We start from the raw sequence: 20,200 nt of genomic DNA on the forward strand, positions 1-20,200 counted from the left end.
GAAAATCATATTTATTTAATCAACTCTAGTATGTGAGCTGATTCATCTTATGACTCATAGCTTCCAGCCTTTCACTTTTTCCTGTGGTACAAAACAGTAAATGGTCTCTTAGAGTCTGTTTTTTACATTGCAGAATAACTTTACTAATTCTACCACATACCCAAATAGTGAAACCTTCTGACATTTGGGTATTTTTAATAAATATACACTTACCCAATTGTATATTATAAACTATTGGGATTAAGTAGCATGTTTTATCTAAAAGACTTTTTCATCAGCACTTGAGTCATCGTTTCTCTTATTTGAAGAAAAGACTTATTTTATTGTACAATTCTGCATAGTCAGCTTTTCTGTTCTACAATTACATTATTAGAATCTGATTTCTTTAGAATATTTATAAACATTTGTATTTATTTTGACTACTAATATTCAGTTCTTTCATGTCTTTTTTTTTAAAGATTTTATTTATTTATTTATTTATTTATTTATTTATTTATTTATTTATTCATGAGAGAGAGAGAGGCTGAGACACCGGCAGAGGGAGAAGCAGGCTCCATGCAAGGAGCCTGATGTGGGACTTGATCCTGGGTCCCCAGGATCACACCCTGGGCTGCAGGCAGCGCTAAACCACTACACCATGCCACCGCCACCAGGACTGCCCAGTTCTTTGATGTCTTCTAGCCTTTGTTTCTTTCTTGACCTCTTTTTGTTTTGCTTTCCTCTCAATTCTCCTCAATTCTCTGACTCTCTCCCTCTCCCTCCCCTCGCTTTCTTCCAACCTTCCTCCCCCAGCTACTCCCCCTTCCTTTTTGGCTAAAGACAATCCTCCCCCAACCCACCCCCCCACCAGAATTTGTCACTTTTGTTAGTCTCTTAGTTCCTTCAGTTAGTTGAGACAGATACAAAGACTTGTTTTCTTTGGAAATGTAATTCTTCTTTTCTCTGAATTACGCATATTGGCACCTTACTTTTCCCAATTTGCTGTGGTTGGGTGCCGTACATAAGTATTACTTTCCAGATCTAGAGGATGTTGAGACACTTAGAGTTAAATGCATCTCCTTGCAAATTCAGTCTTTAAGCTCTTTCCTTTTGATTTCCCAATCTCAGTCTTTCTTCATGGAATTTTCACTCCTAATAAAATTATTTCCTTTGTTACATTCAAACTCTTGATTTTTGATTACTCCCATTTTCTACTAATCACCTATCAGGGGAAATAAATATATCCAGTCTCTTATTTGGGAGCAGAAAAAGATCTGTAGAAGAATATTTGACATTGAGTATAGTCTTTCCCAACTATTTTGCTATTTTATGAGCTGAAATATCAGAATGTAGTAATTTGAATAAGTTCTAACTGGATTGGTTGTCCAGAGACCAAACAATAAAATTACCTTCAATTTTGCTGCCTTATCTCTTTATTAGATAATTATATACAACTTCTTACAACCTGCTCTTTTCTGTCTTCCATCCATTCACATACTCAACAATTGTTTGACTGCCTACTATGTACTCCATCTACATTGTGCTAGGCACCAGGGGAACATAGGAAAAACAAGATCACTGCCAATAGGGTACTTACATGGTTCTTGTATGTGGTTATAATTCCTTTCTTATTGACCAGGAAATGAAATGATTCTGAGTAAGCAAAACCATCCTGTGAAACCTAGGGCTTAGACATGAGCTTTTTGGCAGGAGCAATTATGGTTTTACTTTAAGTATCCTCAGTTCCAAGCAGGGCAGGTGGCATTTAATAGGACAGTAACAAACATTGCCTGTTTCTCATGCATGGAAATGGAAACTATGGAGTAAATGAGAGCAAAAGAGAATTTCAAAAGGAACAATCAATGACACAAAATTAGAGAAAGTAATCAACCATGTAGTTATTGAAACACTATTATAACTAATAACATAGCTACTGTAATTAACTTTTTTAAGAAGATGCACTACTAGAAGACATTCTATGTGTTTTTCTAGTTGGAGACATTTTATAGGTCATAAGTCATTACTAGAGTAAATATAGTGGAAACGTAATAGCATGTAACGTGTGCTGATTTCCTGAGTGCCTTCAAAAGGTATAAAAGATTGGTAATATTGACTGGATGTATTATAATAATTTCTTAAGAGTTTGAGTCCCTGTTCCATTCCTCAGTGGTGACAGTAATCAAAAGATGAAAAAAAAATTAGGGAAAATCAGAAATATCGCAATGCATTTGGAATAGCCCTAGTTCAAACTTGCCCCTAGTTGCCCCTAGTTTTTATAAAAATTGGCATTAATAGCATAAATAAAAATAAATAAAATGGAGTAGAAACTTTTGTATTCATCTAGAGGTGTTTTCAGTTTTTTCATTCTTTTAAAATAGTACATTTTAAAAAGCAAATAGAAAAGAACTTTTTTTTTTTTAAGAATTCATACTTAGGCTAGTAATAAGAAAAGCAGCCAGCATTTTTTCATTGTGTTTTAAGACCAGGAACATCCATTCTTGAGTACTGACCAATTGATGATACTCCCCAGTTTTTGCCCTCTACTAAAAACTTAGAGGGCTGGGTGTGAAAGGTAGTTCTAGGCTGGCTCCTGCATGTCATGGGAAGGATGGTGACGGCTCTTCTCGTGGACTCATTCTGCATGACGTGCTTCAGACAGGCACTCCAGGCTTCCTCGCATCCATTTTTATTACTAGCAACAGGATTTCTGTTTAATAGCATGCTTAATGAGTTCTGTGTTCTGCTATGAAGAAGTTGCTAACATATTTTTCATCACTTGTCTAAAAAATAACATCAATGTATTGCATTCTATCCTATAACTTACTTTGATAAAATATCTTTCAAATGTTTTAAATGTTGTCATGGATGCACTATCTAGACGTGGTGAATCTGGTGTAGTTCTGTGCTAGTTAAATTATAAGTAGATCCATAATACACCTGTATGTTGCTTTCCTCTTTGTTTTGGTATATAAAATCTTGCAAATGCGATGAAAATTGGGAAAGATAGTAAGTAATGTAATCTGTATAAGGGTGTACACACTGTTCGTTGGTGTCTTTGTGTATATGTGACCAACACTGGGGTTGTCTGGTTTAATTTTTGCTCTTTGAGGAAGTGAGTGCCTCCAAGACTTTAATGAGTGTTAGGACTATCAGAGTGACAAGAATTCAAACTAATCTGTATCAGGATCCATTTAGACCATCCCACAGGAAATAACACTAAAGTTAAAACTAATCTTTCTCTTGGTACACTTAAAATGGTCACTTGGATTTTCGTGATTTTCGTTCTTTTATGCATGAACAATTAATTCAGCAGTAAAAGAGCAAAAATAATAGAAGACTTTACATTTCTAAATTTTTTTAGTTGTGATTTTCCACATACAGTTTCCTATAATTTGGGGAAAATCATGAGGCACAGATCTTTTCCATCCTCATGAACCCAGGGTTTCTCACTTCAAAACACAGAATAGAAGGGATTTATGATCTTATTTTCTGACCACCCCATCTTTGCTTCATTTAGACCAGTACAGCAGAGAGATTCCTACTTAGCAGCTGAAAAAGTGAATGTCAACCAATAAATTGAGTCTACCCAAAGCATTTAATTTTTTGCTTTTCCTTCTCCATTAGAATGCAATAAATTAAAAACCTGCATCCTGGGTAAGATAATGTTGGAGGAGGATGCATGTACATGGGTTTGATCTTGGGAGAAGGCCTATGAATCTTTTTTTAAGTCATAGAATCATATTAAAATGGGCTGGACAAGTTGTAATTTTGAAAAGTCAGGTCGGATTAACTTAGAAAAACTGCAATTTGGTCTTTTCTTTCTATTCTGTCCTTACATTATTTCAAGATGTGGCTTTTTCAGGACTCCTCTAGACAGAAGCAGAAGCAGAAGTCATTGCATTTATAACAAAAGAAGACTCATCAGTGTTCATCATATAATTCCACTTTCTAAGCCAATTAGATTTCTAATTTACAGTTTGTATATAATATCACCATTGTCAACAAAAATCAGCAGAATTCTTTAGTCACAGATCAAAATAATACAAAAACTAAAACAATGACCAAACAGAAATAGAGGCATTAGCATAAAGTAAAATAACTTTTAAGGACAAATATTTTGCCACGGTGTGAATGAATTTTAAAAAGAACAAAGCATTATGAAAGCAAACTAACTTGACAAAACTTGTTTATCTTCTTCCAGTATTTCAAAATGCAGCTAATCTTCTATTTTAATTTTTAGTTTCCTGGTTAGTTTTATGGTGGATGCTCGAGGTGGTGCTATGCGAGGATGCAGACACAATGGGCTCCGTATCATTATTCCACCTCGGAAATGTACTGCCCCAACTCGAGTCACCTGCCGTCTGGTCAAACGCCATAGACTGGCGACAATGCCTCCAATGGTGGAAGGAGAAGGCCTGGCCAGTCGCCTGATTGAAGTTGGACCTTCTGGTGCTCAGTTCCTTGGGTAAGGGTTTCTGATAAACCTCCACTTAGTCACGGATGAGCTTGTGTCCTCTACATGAAATCACTAGGATGGAATGGAAAAAGGTACGTCATGACGTTGTGAAAGAAGATTGGCCCCTGTGAAATTATTTAAAAATTGGAAGTAGCACCACAGTGTTTGACTCCAGTCACAAACCTCTTATTCTAAGGCATTCATGAGTTTGATATTCAGGTGAATTATTATTCCTTCTCTTTGGATGTGACAATAGCTGCTAGACTTCCAATGTGAATAACCACATTTTAGCCAATGGTAGGTATTTTTTTTTTAATCCTGAGACTCACATGGTAAAGTCATAAAGAAGAAGTAGTACTCTATTACAAACATAAATTTAAAGTCTGTGTAGTTACAGAACAGAGTGATTATCTTTGGAAAGCAGAGTTAACTTTATAGGATACCCAAAAATTCACTCCATGTGATTTGTCTTTTCTGCTATCAAAATTGCTATCTTGAGTCTGAAAATTACACCGGCAGTCCCTTTAGTTGTAGTTTTCATAAGACAACAAAATCAAGACCACTTTTGCCATGTTCATTTTAGCAATTTTGAACAGAAATTAGCATTTCTTCCTTCCTCTGGTTGTACAGCTGCTATTATATATGAAGTGGTGTCTCAACATGCCAAGAAATGACTACCACTGAAAACTGAAAAAAGGATGAAGCTTTGGAGGGGGACAAGTTTCAAAATATTTTGAAACAAATCATTTGTATTTAAGTCTTGTCATAACAAGTCTTTGTGCTCAAAAATTGGGAGAAAAATGCTGTTAATCATGAACTCTTTGCTTTGCTAGTGTTGTTTGGGGGAGAGGATTTGCTTTAGAACTTGGAGAAATGTTCTAAAGCCTTGTAATTTGGAGCAAATTATTAACAGGTTGCTGCAAATTATGTTCACACCTGAAAAGGGTTGTCTGTATCCCCCAGTTATAGAAGCCACCTCCCTTGTCCTCCTTAAATGGCCAGAGATTTAGGAGGAGCCTGTGAAGTTCTGGGTTGCATCAGAAATGCCATTATGGTTGGAATAATTCCCCAATGACCCCTTTCACATTTTGTACCAGGCCCTTGTGCTCAGGTAGTTTTAGGCTTTTTAATAAACTTCACATCTGTTGAGGAATATCCCTGAAAACATCTGGCCTCTCTACAGAGTTTTTATTATATTCCCAACAGCTTTGTCTTTCCTGTGGAGCATATTTTTTTGTTGTTTATTTTTCGGCTCATGCCCTGGCAGTGAACCTAAGTAGGGACAGATTCCACATCTAAGGGTCTCCTTCCATGCGCCTCCATTGTACACTCTGGGTCTCGGTTCCTTACTCTTTGTGACCAATGGAGGGGACAGAACCAAGCGCAGTGTGAAACCAGATTTCACCCTGTTGATCAGCCGGTGATGCTGGGGTTCTGTGGAGAACAATACCTGAAGCTTACTTATGTTCTTTCTTTCACTGCTGCTTTGGATGTACTCAGTAAACTTCACCTGCCAACGGCTCCTCCCCCACTTAATGAGGGAGAAAGTTTGGTCAGCCGCATCCTTCAGCTGGGGCCTCCTGGAACCAAATTCCTTGGGTAGGAGTGACTTAAAACAAATTGATGGCTGCTGGCCCCCATTCTTCTCCTTCTTCTGCAATATGATTTCTCTTTTTGTCATTGTGCCCATGACATGTCCCTCCCTATGATTTAAATTCTGTATAACCTATCTTTAGTGGACCATTTCTGACCCTTGTGGTATGTGACTTTTATTTTCGAGTGATGTTTTTTATATCTTTTCCCTTAAAGTGCTGTGATCTTCATTTTCGTTTAAAGCATGAGATCTGCCTAGTTGTACTATGTGCTAGTTATGATGTTGTTATGATAAATTTGAAGTCTGTATCAAAGCAACCTGGACTGAAAAATCCAAAGCCTCTTAAATTTTGAAAGTGAATGCGACCTGAAAATGTCAGGGCAGTGCATGTTCCAGATCCTGAGCTAATAGGCATGGGACATAGCCGGGCTGTCTATTGAGGTGCTGCTCAGCCACCTGTGGCCACGCTGTGTACACATGCCTATTGTTCCCTTGAATGAAAAAAAAAAAGGCAAAAACCATGAGTGCATGTCTCCTTAGTTCCCAAGTAGCTAACTTTTCTGACATCTTTTCATTTACAACACATCAAATTATGCAACATACAAGCCATGTTCCTTCTTAAACCATTTTGTCATTTGCACCTTGTAGAAAATGTTTTAGGAGATTGGCACACCTCATGGATATGCATGTACGTTTATTTTGGTTAAATGTGTTATACTTAACATTTATCAAAGGAGAAGTTCCAGAATGCCACATGCACTCATAGGGAAACTTTATTTGGCTTAAGGTAGCAGCATGTCCCTAAGGATGGTGCCCCAAGGTGGAGTGCTATTGCGTGACCATCTGCTAGCCGATGGGCTCCGGAGGACAGCCCACAATGCCCCTGTCCCGAGAAAGAGAATGATTCCAGGTCACTTTGCAACAGACAGAGTCATGGTGCTTGTCTTGCTATTGGTTAGCTCTTGTCCACACTAAGCACTCTACCTTACTATGTCAGGCCTGTGATCGTGGAGATCCCTCATTTTGCTGCTCTTCGAGGAAAGGAAAGGGAACTGGTGGTCCTGCGCAGTGAGAATGGGGACAGCTGGAAAGAGCATTATTGTGAATACACTGAAGACGAATTGAATGAAATCCTTAATGGCATGGATGAAGGTACTTCATAGTAAGGGTTTTAAAAGGATTCTGAAATGGAAGCACTAAAATGATGTATTTCTTTCTTATGACCTCCGGGTGTGTGGATGGGGGGTGGGTTTGGGTATGGGTGTTCCTGGTGTCATTTTATCATGGCAAGTATTTTGGTATTTTCCAGTGGTCTGTATGCTCCAGGGTTGGAATGTATGATATATTTATATATCTGTTATATTCAAGAAAATAAAACCCTTCCAACAGTAAATATCTCATTTTAATAAGGAGGCATAGCACATCTCTATCTTTAGTGTAAACTTTTCAAACCTAAGACGCGAGACCGAATAGATTTTGCTGTTTAGGCTACAAAATGAACTGATACTGGATAATAAATCCATGATTTTTTAAAAATGCTGAACAGGAAAATTTAGATATTTAAGAAAGACACTGATAAAAAGTGGTAGGCTTTTTTTTTTTAATTGGGGAACTTACATATATACCTGTAACTAGTGCATTATAGGATAATATGATTTCTTCTTTTAACTTGCTATTACTAAGGAGATAGGAAAATTAAGTTCACTCAAACTTCTACATATAATTAAAGTAAGGAGTTGCCAGGGTAGAATTTCGTTCTACACACCTACACATAGAGTTAAGGAATTCATTGTTCTCATTAGGGCTTTGATCTCTGTAAATCCCAAATCCATCTTGGACCATCTAGCCACAGGTTGAAATATCTCAGTGTGACTGGAGGGGATTGGCTCATTCTCTGGCCTCCTTAGGCTGCACAAAAACAAAGACTCAGTCCTAATAACGGGACATGTGTTCACTTTAAGGAACCACGCAAATAGGGCATGATCTTTTCTTAAGTGCCAAGAGCATACCAAATTTTGTACAGAACCGGACTTACAGCTGTATGTGAACATTTGTCATGTTCACCAGTCTTGCAGACTACTGCCCATAGCCTTGGGTGTGGCTCTCAGAGAGTAAGGCTGGCTGGGCAACAGCTGCTTTAGTCTTTCTGCATCCTGCTGAGGTGGAGTAAGAATAGAGTCCAGGCTTACCCTGTGCAAGGAGGTAGAAGGAAAAAGAAATTATGCCCTCTAGATACATAGGTCAGTATTTTTCCAAGCAAGATAAAAAGATCAGGATTCTCCTGATAAAGCTTGTTTCATGCAATATTTAGCTGCTTTTACTTCTTGAAGCCATTTCTTTTGCCTACATTTAGGTTTAGGATATTTTCCTCTGAGATATTTACCTGTCATTAACACCGCCATGAGCACTGGCATCTTGACCTGGAATGAGGACTCCTATAACTCTATGTGTATAAAGCCTATTGTAAAACAAAGAATCAGAGTTTTGTATTTTTTATGTTCTCTATCCTTGGAAATACAGTCTTTTGTGAGTATGTGCTGGTGTTTGCCAGTGCATCAGTTTTCAGTTATGTATGATCACATCCTGGGACTTCTGGCTTTTGCTATATCTAGTTATGTTCAATTGTCAAGAAAAAGGGTAGTTGCTGTTCCTGCCTCTAGAATGGATTGCAAATGGTTTCTGAAGATAAATAACTTTCCATAATCCCTAAAAATTCAGTGATCCCCTTAGTGCAAATTTTCTACATTTTAAGCCAGTCTGATTTTTTATTTGCCCTACATAGCTACACTAATGCAATTTACAAAGAGCCCATTATCCTGTCTTCCTGATAGTAGATGATATGTTTGGTAAGTTAATGGTTTCAGGGGAATACTCAAACCCTGAATTCATAATCACTGATTTTTTTAAAAAGATTTTATTTATTTATTCATGAGAGAGACACACACACACAGAGAGAGAGAGAGAGGCAGAGACACAGGCAGAGGGAGAAGCAGACTCCATGCAGAGAGCCCGACGTGGGACTTGATCCCAGGATCCCAGGATCACCCCCTGGGCTGAAGGCAGTGCTAAACCGCTGAGCCACTCAGGGATCCCATGATTTTTTTTTTTTATATATGACTGTTTCAGAGACAATTATGTCACTATAATAAACACACAGACACAAACCTTACCCTTAGAAGACAAATTTTCTTCCTGCACTATGGCCCTGAGGACTGAAAGGGCCATATTTCTTCCTCAAACCACAATAACTGGTTTTTGAGCTAACTTTGAAATTCATGAAGAGAAGGAGTCCATAAACAATTTCCTCTCTATCACGTGAACCAAGAATAGAACAGGTTCATTTCCATTCCAGATTTGCCCTCCAAACCCCTCATTTACAAAGGCAGCCGGTCTTCAGCACTGCATCTGGAGCTGGAGGCTTTCCTTTCACAGTGCCCTGAAAAGTTTTTAGTGTCCACAAAGAAATAAAATGTGCAGACTAATTGCTGGTAGGTCTTGAAAGACTGCGGGTTTTTTTGTTTTTGTTTTTTTCCTGGTGTTGTCAGGATAGGATGTCTTTTTAAATTTTCCTATTACTTTAAAAAAAAAAAAAAAGGTGTTTTGTTCCCACACTTGTTTACTATTAACCTCCGCCATGGAGTTTGCTAGAATGCTTTTGGAAGGAAACCCTTTGCTGTATGAAGATGGGTCATTTCTTGTCTCAGTGCTGGATAGCCCGGAAGACCTAGAAAAGAAGCGAATATGCCGCATCATCACCCGTGACTTCCCACAATACTTTGCAGTAGTGTCTCGCATCAAACAGGACAGCAACCTGATTGGCCCAGAGGGAGGCGTGCTGAGCAGCACGGTGGCCCCCCAGGTACAAGCCGTCTTCCCAGAGGGGGCACTAACCAAGAGGATCCGTGTAGGCCTCCAGGTATGCCCTCGTTGGATGCAAGTTAACCTAACATGGGTGTAATGATTAGAAATCAGCTTTTCAAATAAATATATTGATGTAAATATAGATATGCTGTTTAACATTTTTTTTTTCTTTGAAAAGGCTCAACCTATGCACAGTGAGCTGGTTAAGAAGATTCTAGGCAACAAAGCTACCTTCAGCCCGATAGTCACTTTGGAACCTAGAAGAAGAAAATTCCACAAACCAATTACCATGACCATTCCTGTCCCAAAGGCTTCAAGTGATGTCATGTTGAATGGTTTTGGGGGGGATGCACCAACCTTAAGATTACTATGCAGCATAACAGGTGAGTCACATGTGACTGTGCTAGTAGAAAGTTCTGAAGGAAGAAACATAGGTTACTGTAAATATTAAATTATCTTTGTCATCAGATACCTGTGAGGTTATATATTCATTCAGGAAAAAACTTCTAATTAGGGAAGTGAAAGGTGAAAGGAAATGAACTAATACTTATAAAATACAGCCTGTATGCCCTACTTCTAGACCCTTTATATGCGCTGTCACTTCAGCCTTTACAGTGGCCCTGTAAAGAAATGTTAACCCTATTTACTGAAAAGGAAGTCAAGGCTGAGAAGTTCTAGAACTTACTTGAAATCATACCATAAATATTTGGCAGAGTTGGAATTCAAACCCAAATTTACATACCTCAAAGCCTAAGTTTTAAGCCTTCACTGAAGACTTCATCTTAATATGAAATCTTTTATGAAAAATAAATAGCATATTGGATTATTATATCCAGTTCAAACTTCTGTCTAGGAATTGTTTTGCCTTTATCATTGATCTTGGAAAAACAATGTAAAGATTATTAATGATTAACTGAATTTTGGTCTTTTCAATTGGAAGTTGTAATGGCTTTCAGACAACTACCACATTCCAGAAAGACATTACTGGAGCATTGTTTTTTTTTCTTTCTTCTCAATAATACCACCACAAATGGTATTATTGGTGAGAGGAAAAAAAATAATAAATGGTGAGAGGAAAAAATCCACAGATAACTTGTGTTAGTACTACATCATTGACCTAATAATTTCCCTCTTTAATTTTTTTTTTTTAAAGATTTTATTTATTTATTTATGATAGTCACAGAGAGAGAGAGAGGCAGAGACACAGGCAGAGGGAGAAGCAGGCTCCATGCAGGGAGCCCGACGTGGGATTCGATCCCGGGTCTCCAGGATCGCGCCCTGGGCCAAAGGCAGGCGCCAAACCGCTGCGCCACCCAGGGATCCCTAATTTCCCTCTTTAACAATAACTATGTGGGGATGCCTGGGTGGCTCATCAGTTAAACGTCTGCCTTCGGCTCAGGGTGTGATCCTGGAGTCCCAGGATCAAGTCCCACATCGGGCTCCCTGCATGGAGCCTGCTTCTCCCTCTGCCTATTTCTCTGCCTCTCTCTCTCTGTCTCCCATGAATAAATAAATAAAATATTAAAAAAAAAACCAACTATGTGGTGTTGGCATTCAGTAAATATTTATATTGTTGTCAATAGGAATAATCACTATCCCTGTTGTTTAGGTATTGTTAGAAGTTTTTTTCATTTCTCTTCCATATTGAAAGGAATGTTCACTTTTATTTTGTTCTCTAATTCTCCCTTCTTCTTAGTGTTTTTCTTTTGTGTGTGTGTGCTTATGATAGGAGACCACTGACATTTTACCCCATAAGTTTAATAATATGATGAAATTTTAAAACACATGGACTACAATGAATATAGAAGGAAATGTTATGCTTCACTTATGATCCCTTTCTCAATTACCCATTTCTGATTGTTACCAGCATCTCTGGGTGTCATTCCCAAACTTTTTGTTTCATGGGTACACAACCTTTCTATAATGTGCAACATAATTGCATGGGACCAAAAGGACACTGAAAACTGTGGCACACCCTGCCCTTTAGATGATCAAATGAGGATACCACCTGGGCCTAGGCACCATCTAATATAGTTATTCTAGCCATAGATCTTCAGACGGGTTTGTACTAAACAATTTCTTAAACTTATTTGTTAATTTAAAAAAGTATGTTAACCAGAGTGTTTGGATTTTGGGGTTTTGCTCTGTTTTATGGTTCTGCTAAGAATTCCTATATTAGAGGCCGACTAGAATAAGTTTCCATGAACTTTCTTTGATAACTCAACTCAGTTCCTTCTTTAAGGAATTTTAGAGTCACAATTTTCTTCATCTCAAACATACATTCCTCCTACAGTGCTTTAAGACTGTTATATCTTGATCTATGCCAGCATAATTTCCCAGTAGAATGAAAGTCAACATCAGCCTTCATGGTGATCTTTCTGTGTCCAGAGGCCATGCCTCAGCACTCATTCATTTATTCATTCACCATGCAGTATTATTGAGCTCTTAATATTTTCCAAGCATTTTTTTTTGCCAACCTTGAACTGCAAGTTGGGAAGAAATTTTATTTCTTTAAAATAATTCCATGAAATATGAAGTTCAGGAACAAAAGAATATTTAGATTTTTTCTTATTTTAACAAAGTATTCAGCTCCTTGGCTGATCGAAGTAGCTTTCAAAATCATAAGCTGTTACAATTTAAAATGATCTTCAAAGCCTAGCAATTACAATAAAAACTTCAGAATATCAGTCAGATCTTAACCATAGAGAACAAACTGAGAATTACTGGAGGGGAGGTGGGTGGGGGGATGGGCTAGATGAGTGATAGGGATTAAGGAGGGCACTTGTTGCGCTGAGCACTGGGTGTTCTATGTAAGTGATGCATCACTAAATTCTACACCTGAAACTAATACTACACTATATGTTAGTTTTCTAGAATATAAATAAAAACTTGAAATGTAAAAAAAAAAAAAGAATAGAACACTTAGTAAACAATTTGAGGCAGTTGTTCAAATAACCTCCCTTAAATTTCCTTGAAAGGTAGTGTCTACTGTTTGTTTTCAGCGTACCATTTTTTAGCATATGGTTTTTAGACCTGTTGTTTCCAATATGTCATGTTGAGGAGTGGGTGTGAGTCTATGAGTGGATACAGCCAGAACCACAAAGACTTTATTTTACAATTCAAAGTCTGGAGTTTTGCCTGATTTTTTTTAAACAATCATATTATTTCAGGTGGAACCACCCCAGCACAATGGGAAGACATTACAGGAACTACGCCTTTAACATTTGTCAATGAATGTGTTTCCTTTACAACTAATGTGTCTGCCAGGTATGTTATGCAGCCCAGGGTAGCCCACTGTGAGATTGCTCCTCCTCACTGTCTTGTTTTGTTTCTTACATTCTTTAAGAGTGAAGCTTTTTGGCTTGCTTTTAAACATGATCTGCATTTACTTTCATATTTTAAGCTAAATCTGCCAGCAAATATAATAGTGATGATACAATAACAAAGGGCAATCAGGTCAGATTAAAATCTAAGAGAAATAAATGATTGTGACCCTGCCTCTGGTCTTTGCTGGCACCAGCTGATTTTTCCAGTCCCAAAGGTCTTGGGAAAGATAAATTTCCTGCTGTCAAAAAATAGACTGAACTACTTTTTCTCCAACAGAATAATAAAAACACAAAGCCCACTGTGGCTTGCTTAAATGATTTAAAGGTTTCAGTGACTCTTAGCATTCTAATGCATTTACATATTTGATTTACATATCACACATCTTTTAAAATCTGTAGCTATCTAGTTTTCTGTCCTGCACACACTAACTCAGTTGATTACTATTAGTTTCCTTTTGCATAGGGATTAAGGGATTGCTAAGCATTTTCCCATTTATTTGATTACTACAACTACTGTGTGCTTCAATAGGAAAGGAAGTATTGTGTCCATTTTACAGATGAGAAAACTAAAGTCAAGAGTGGTTAAAACTTAAATTTCTACTCAAGGGGGAAAAGAAAAAATAGAAATTCATGAATAATTTAGTAATGGCGCATGACATACTTGGGTGTGGTGGCATGTGTTTATAGTTTCTACCACTCAGGCTCAACTACCTAGTCTTGGGTTCTGTGGGCCATTATGTTCTACCACTCAGGCATCTACATTCTAATGCAAGACAATGGGACATTTTGAATGAGAGGTACACCAGAGGTACTAAAGAATTCAGCAGAGGGCATTTGCATCAGAATAAGAGAATGTCCAAGAAGAGGTGACTCATGAGACAAGTAGGAACCTTACAGGTAGATAAAAGTGGAAGACAGAGTAACATGAACAAAGATACCAAGACAGAATGCAGAAGGGTACTGGGGGAGAGCAACAGTGACCCATTTAGTCTGTATTTCAGAAGTGATGCTGGATTGTGCATTGTTTACAGAGGCCTCATGGCATAGACCAAGAAGTCAGTATTGTAAATGTACTTAATACCGATGAATTATAAACTTAAAATGGTTAAAATGGTAAATTTTTTATATATTTTACCAAAAGCCAATAAAAAAAAATAGATGGATCAAGAACTGAAGAAAAGAGGCCAAGACAATAGGGAATCTTAGGAATGTTGAAAGATTATGGGAAATGAGTTAAGTGAAGAAGGGTGATCATTGGGAAAGGTTTCAGAGCAAAAAGATGTGAACCAAACTTTTAAAGTGTATACATAGCAAATTGAAAAAATGTCCATCGATGGCCTCTACTTTCCCAGTGAAGTTATCTTTCTTAGAGCCTCAGGTGAGGTGGGAACTCAAAGAATGTCATAAAGATTTAGCACAGTTACAATACTGAATAAAATGATATCTGAGGAAAATGTTGCCAGACAATGTCACAGACTTAGCTGAGGCTAGAATTCATAAATTGGCTAATGATTTCTTCTAAAATTATGTTCAGCAATGTTAAGAAGCTCTGGAGCAAAAGCAATTTTAAAAAAATGGCATTATTTCACCTTGGTGACTGGAGAGGTTGTTGGAAAAGAATGATGAAGAAAAGCTATGTGGGCAGCCCCGGTGGCCCAGGGGTTTAGTGCCGCCTTCAGCCTGAGGTGTGATCCTGGAGTCCCAGGATCGAGTCCCACATCAGGCTCCCTGCATGGAGCCTGCTCCTCCCTCTGCCTGTGTCTCTGCCTCTCCCTCTCTCTGTGTCTGTCATGAATAAATAAATCTTTAAAAAAAAAAAAAAGCTGTGTAGATTTTATTGAAAAGGGTTTCAGGAAATGAAACAAAGAATAGGAGAGGGAAGCAAGAAAAATAGGAACTCTCATTCAGTGAGATACTTGTCATAATGTCTTGATACGGAGCTTACATGCTAGAAGATTCTAAAGCATTGAAATATATAGTTCAAAAGAGTCAATACTCAGAAGAGTCTCCAGGGAAGAAAATTACAAATACAATATTTGATAGTTGATCTTAAACACCTAATCTCTCTCTTTTCTCCACACTCTTTTCTTCCTTCCTATCTATCCTTCTACCTTGCTTCATTTCACTTTCCTTCTCTTTAGTTTCTCTCATCTTCCTCCCTTCTTTTCCCAAGAAACATTAAATGACTATTTTGATCATAGTGAAGGGGCTGGTTTTTTTTTATTCAGTGGTATACTTTAAATTTCAGATACCTGACCTTTATTCCATTTTGTAGGTTCTGGCTGATAGATTGTCGACAAATCCAGGAATCTGTTACCTTTGCATCACAAGTGTATAGAGAAATTATCTGTGTACCGTATATGGCCAAATTTGTTGTGTTTGCCAAATCACATGACCCCATTGAAGCCAGGTTGAGATGTTTCTGCATGACTGATGATAAAGTGGATAAAACCCTTGAACAACAGGAAAACTTTGCTGAAGTGGCCAGAAGCAGGGATGTAGAGGTACTGTATTTACAAAAATAGTTTATGTTAACCTGTTGTTTATCCCCTTACTAGTAGAATATATTTAAAATAGTATTTAATAAATAGAGCCATAAAAAAAATCAGTCTACATATTGATCAGTTAGTAGGTCAAGGTCCAAAATCCGCCATTTTTAAAAAGTTTGGATATAGGGATAGTCTTACTGTATGTGAGGAGGTAAAAAGACTCTCTTAAAGTTATCTTGGGAAAAATTATGAGTTATTAGTAAAGTATGTGACTGTAATCATTTAGATATCTTTATCTCTCCCTGTTGGTTTCATTTTTAGTACTGAAGAAAACAGTCAGGAAGTATATCCATTATGTAAATGTGGAAGTACCATATCCAGGGCTTTTCTACATTACTTATTCTTATTTCATAATTTTCTGTCTGCAGGCCTTTGGATATTGAAGTCAAGTAACCTGACTCATTATAATGTCAAAAATAACCCAATCAGGAATTTATTAAATTTAGCACTTAAAGATAGATACTGGTTAGTGGGAGGTAACATAAAACAGTGTTAGAAATGGAAACATTAACATTCAATGCTACCATGCACTGGAAGATTCTTGTACCAGTAAGAAGAGGGAGTACTAGCACATGCTTTGTCACAGATAAGACAAAATGTCAGCAATTTAAAGATTATGTATATTTTAAGAATTCTGATCTAAGTTGTATACCACTTTTTTATATAAATAACAATAATGATTATAGCTATTATATTCTTTGTTATTTTTCTATTTTTACCAGGTACTAGAAGGAAAACCCATCTATGTTGATTGTTTTGGCAACCTGGTGCCATTAACCAAGAGTGGCCAACATCATATATTCAGTTTTTTTGCCTTCAAAGAAAACCGACTTCCTCTCTTTGTCAAGGTAATATAAACATGGCATTTTGTAATGAATTTTACTTAAGATCAAGTAAGGATTTGATTTCTTTTAGTAGGAGATAATACTGGCTTTTAAGTCATTGCAATAATTTCTTAAAACCATATCTGTGAAACTTTAAAGTCCTAAAAACCCAACCATTTTTATTTTTGAAGTTCAAATTCAACCTTAATTTTTACATATGAACTATGTTTAAGGCTAAGAATTAGGACAAATAGCCAATTCATTAATTTAAAAAACTAGCTACATTTTTCCAAATTTTACAGAAGTCTCTCTCTCTTCTTTTTTACTATTATTTCTTTTAAATATTTATGCTTATATTTTAAAAATGTATGAATTTCATTAATGTGGAGACCAAAAGAGTTCTAAGTGACAACTTTTTGTAGTAAAAGCTCTCAAAGGATCCAGGAACTCAATCTAGTAAGAGATTATTCCTGATAGAGCTGTGAACTGGATATATTTTCATAAATTCATTTAGCAAACATTTATGGAGATACTTCAGTACACCGTAAATTTGTTGTCTCTGTTTAAGATTATTAATCCAAGTTAGGAATTTGGCAGCAGCAATATATACACATTTCATTCTGGATTCCAGTTCTAAAGAGGAGCTAAAATATGTGATGGTGAGATTCATGTAATGAAAAGGAAGTAATAAATCTGTTCTCTATTTCTCTAGCCAGCTCATTTTTTTTCTTGTTTCTCACAGTGTATTTCACTAATCTAGAAGTCTGAATGCTGGTTTCTATCAGTTTTTTACTACACCAATGTCAGATTATTAATTCCCAGTTTGTCAGCAGTGACTCATTTTATTCCATTATGATTTTCCAAGTATATGTCAGTAAACCTCTTTTACGTTTTTTAAAGTCTATTAAGCTTTCCCAAGATCTCTACTGAGTCTTTTGTTGTGCCATTTCTGGTTTGTTTTACCTGATCAAAGATAGGTTCTTATAGATCACCACATTAACCTGTAACTGCTGAAGGGTAATTGATCCATTTAACACAAATGACTGTGTAATTAAGCCAGTACTATATTGTTGATGTGCAAAAGTCGTTCTATGAACCAAATGCAGAAATGAGCAAAGGACTTAGACATTTCTCTAAAGAAGGCAAACAGATGTCCGCAGCTAAAGGAAATTTAGATTCAAACCACAATGAGATACCACATCGTATCCATTAGGATGGCAGTGGTTAAAAAATAAATATATAAATGAAATGAGATAGCTAACAAACGTTGGCAACAATGTGGAAAAATGGGGACCCCAATCACTGCTGGTGGGAATACAAGATGATGCAGCCACTGTGGAAGACTGTATGATGATTCCTCAAAAATTTAAACCTAGATTAGCATATGATCCAGCAATTCCACTTCTAGGTATATATCCCAAAGAACTAAAAGCAGGGACTCAAATAGTTATTTGCATACCAGCATTCATAATAGCATTATTCACAGTAGCCAAAAGGTGGAAACATCCCAAATATCCATTGACAGGTGAATGGATAAATAAAATATGGTATATAGGCACAATGGAATATTATTCAGCCTTGATAAGGAATGAAATTTTGATATGTGCTATAACATGGATAAACCTTGAGGATATATGCTAAGTGAAATCAACTAGACACAAAAGGACAAATATTCTGTTTCCACTTGTATGAGGTACCTAGAAAGGTCAAATGCTGGAGTCAGCAAATAGAATGGTGGTTGCCAGGGGATGAGAGAGGGGAGAAATGAAAAGTTCTTGTTTAATGGAAACAGAGTTTTGGTGTGTGAAGACAAAGAAGTTCCAAAAATGAATGGTGGTGATGGTTGTACAGCAGTGTGAATGAATCTACTTAATGCTGCTAAACTGTGGTTGTAAAAATGGATGAAATGATAAGTTTTATGTATGTTTTAACATAATTCTTTTAAAGAATGAAATTCTGATATGTGTTACAACGTGGTTGAAGCTTGAAAATATTATGCTAAGTAAAACAGCCCAGACTCAAAAGGAACAAACATTGTATAACTCTATTAGGGTATCTGAAGAGGCAAATTACAGAGATAGAAAGTAGAATAGAGGTGACTTGGGGCCGGCAGAAGATGAGGAGCTGTCATTTAATAGGTACAGAGTGTGTATTTAGGATGATGACAGATTCTGCATGGCAGTGATAATTGTACAAGTTTTTGAATGTGCTTAATGCCAATAAATCGAACACTTAAAAATGGTAAGTGAAAAAAATGGAAACAGTAAATTTTATGGCATGTCTATTTTACCACAACTTTGTAAAATGATTTTGTAAAAATCATTCTAAATGATAATAGAAAAAGAGAAAGAAACATCTCTATATCCTTGGCGTTATCAAATGAATTGATTTTTTTCCTCATTCTTTCTTTTGAGTATTACCTAATTAAAATAAATAGTATACATCATATCTGTGTGAAGTATGGATGCCTTTCTTGTTCAAGGTACGTGATACTACTCAGGAACCTTGCGGGCGACTATCATTTATGAAAGAGCCAAAATCCACAAGAGGCCTGGTGCATCAAGCTATTTGCAATTTGAATATCACCCTGCCAATTTATACAAAGGTATTGTCAAATCTGCTTAGTGCAATTCCATTTCTATAGGATTTAATTTTCAAATCCTTTAAAATAAGTAAAAGCAAAAGCTTTTTTGCATTTTACTGAATGCAAGCACATGTAACAATCATTTTTTATTCCCTGTCAGATTTGTGATATTCCATTTGAGTAAGGAAAAAAAGGAGCTCTCTTTATTTTGCATTACATTGACTCTGATGGAAAATTTTCTATAAATCTGTATTAGATATGAAAGAGAGAAAATGTGAATTTAAGGTTTAACTTTTTGGACTAATTTTTAAAAATAAGTTGGCTTTGTCTTCATTGGTTTATATGTGCCCTTCTGGGATCATACTAGTCCATTTGGCCCTACCAAAGTATTATGAGTCCATTGGCTTCTGCCAATTCACAAGTTGATTATATATTATTAAATTCCAAGCAACCTCATGAGATTTTATCTTATTGCTAAAATAAATACCTGTTCATCTTATAATCTATAATATTTTGGGGTTATCAAAATAATTTTTTGACTATTTTAACATAATTAGTATACAGTATACTCCCATGTTACAAGGAGTAGATTTGAAACACTGTTGAAAAGGAACAATTTGTCAATTCCTGACCCAAAGTCTCCTTACCAGGTATTACTTTGTATTCAGATCACTCACCATTACAGAATTCCTGGCTTACTTTGATCAAGTTGTGATGACAACTACATGAATTAAATGTTGAGGATAACTTAATTTTTATTACTTAAAAAAAATGTTAACCAACCTTCTTCCCAATAGAACCTCCCCTCCCCCACCCCATGGCAGTCTATAGAGGGCTGCAGCGGGATGCCACGGTGTGTACTAGAGGTTAGGGAGGGGCATGAGTAGTGGCAGGTAAGACCTGGAGACCTAGAAATATAGTTAAAACCCTAAGTCTTGATTCCACAATACAAAGCATCTTCTACACTTCTTTTTACCCACCATGGTATATCTTTCTTAACCAATTAATCCTGTTTTTTTTTTTAACC

The 20,200-nt window shown here is 36.6% G+C and overlaps 1 protein-coding gene across 1 annotated transcript in view; it reads left to right on the plus strand.

Moving 5' to 3' along the window:
* Positions 1-20,200, plus strand: part of ANK2 (ankyrin 2) — a 229,977-nt gene that overhangs the window by 175,974 nt on the left and 33,803 nt on the right. The window contains 9 exon segments of the mRNA XM_049104827.1: positions 4,220-4,444; positions 5,936-6,034; positions 7,027-7,181; positions 9,734-9,945; positions 10,069-10,273; positions 13,061-13,157; positions 15,492-15,720; positions 16,488-16,613; positions 19,072-19,194. Coding sequence (XP_048960784.1) covers positions 4,220-4,444; positions 5,936-6,034; positions 7,027-7,181; positions 9,734-9,945; positions 10,069-10,273; positions 13,061-13,157; positions 15,492-15,720; positions 16,488-16,613; positions 19,072-19,194 — 1,471 coding nt within the window.

This window comes from Canis lupus, chromosome 32, assembly GCF_003254725.2.
Source record: "Canis lupus dingo isolate Sandy chromosome 32, ASM325472v2, whole genome shotgun sequence".
NCBI classification, from domain to species: Eukaryota; Metazoa; Chordata; class Mammalia; order Carnivora; family Canidae; genus Canis; species Canis lupus.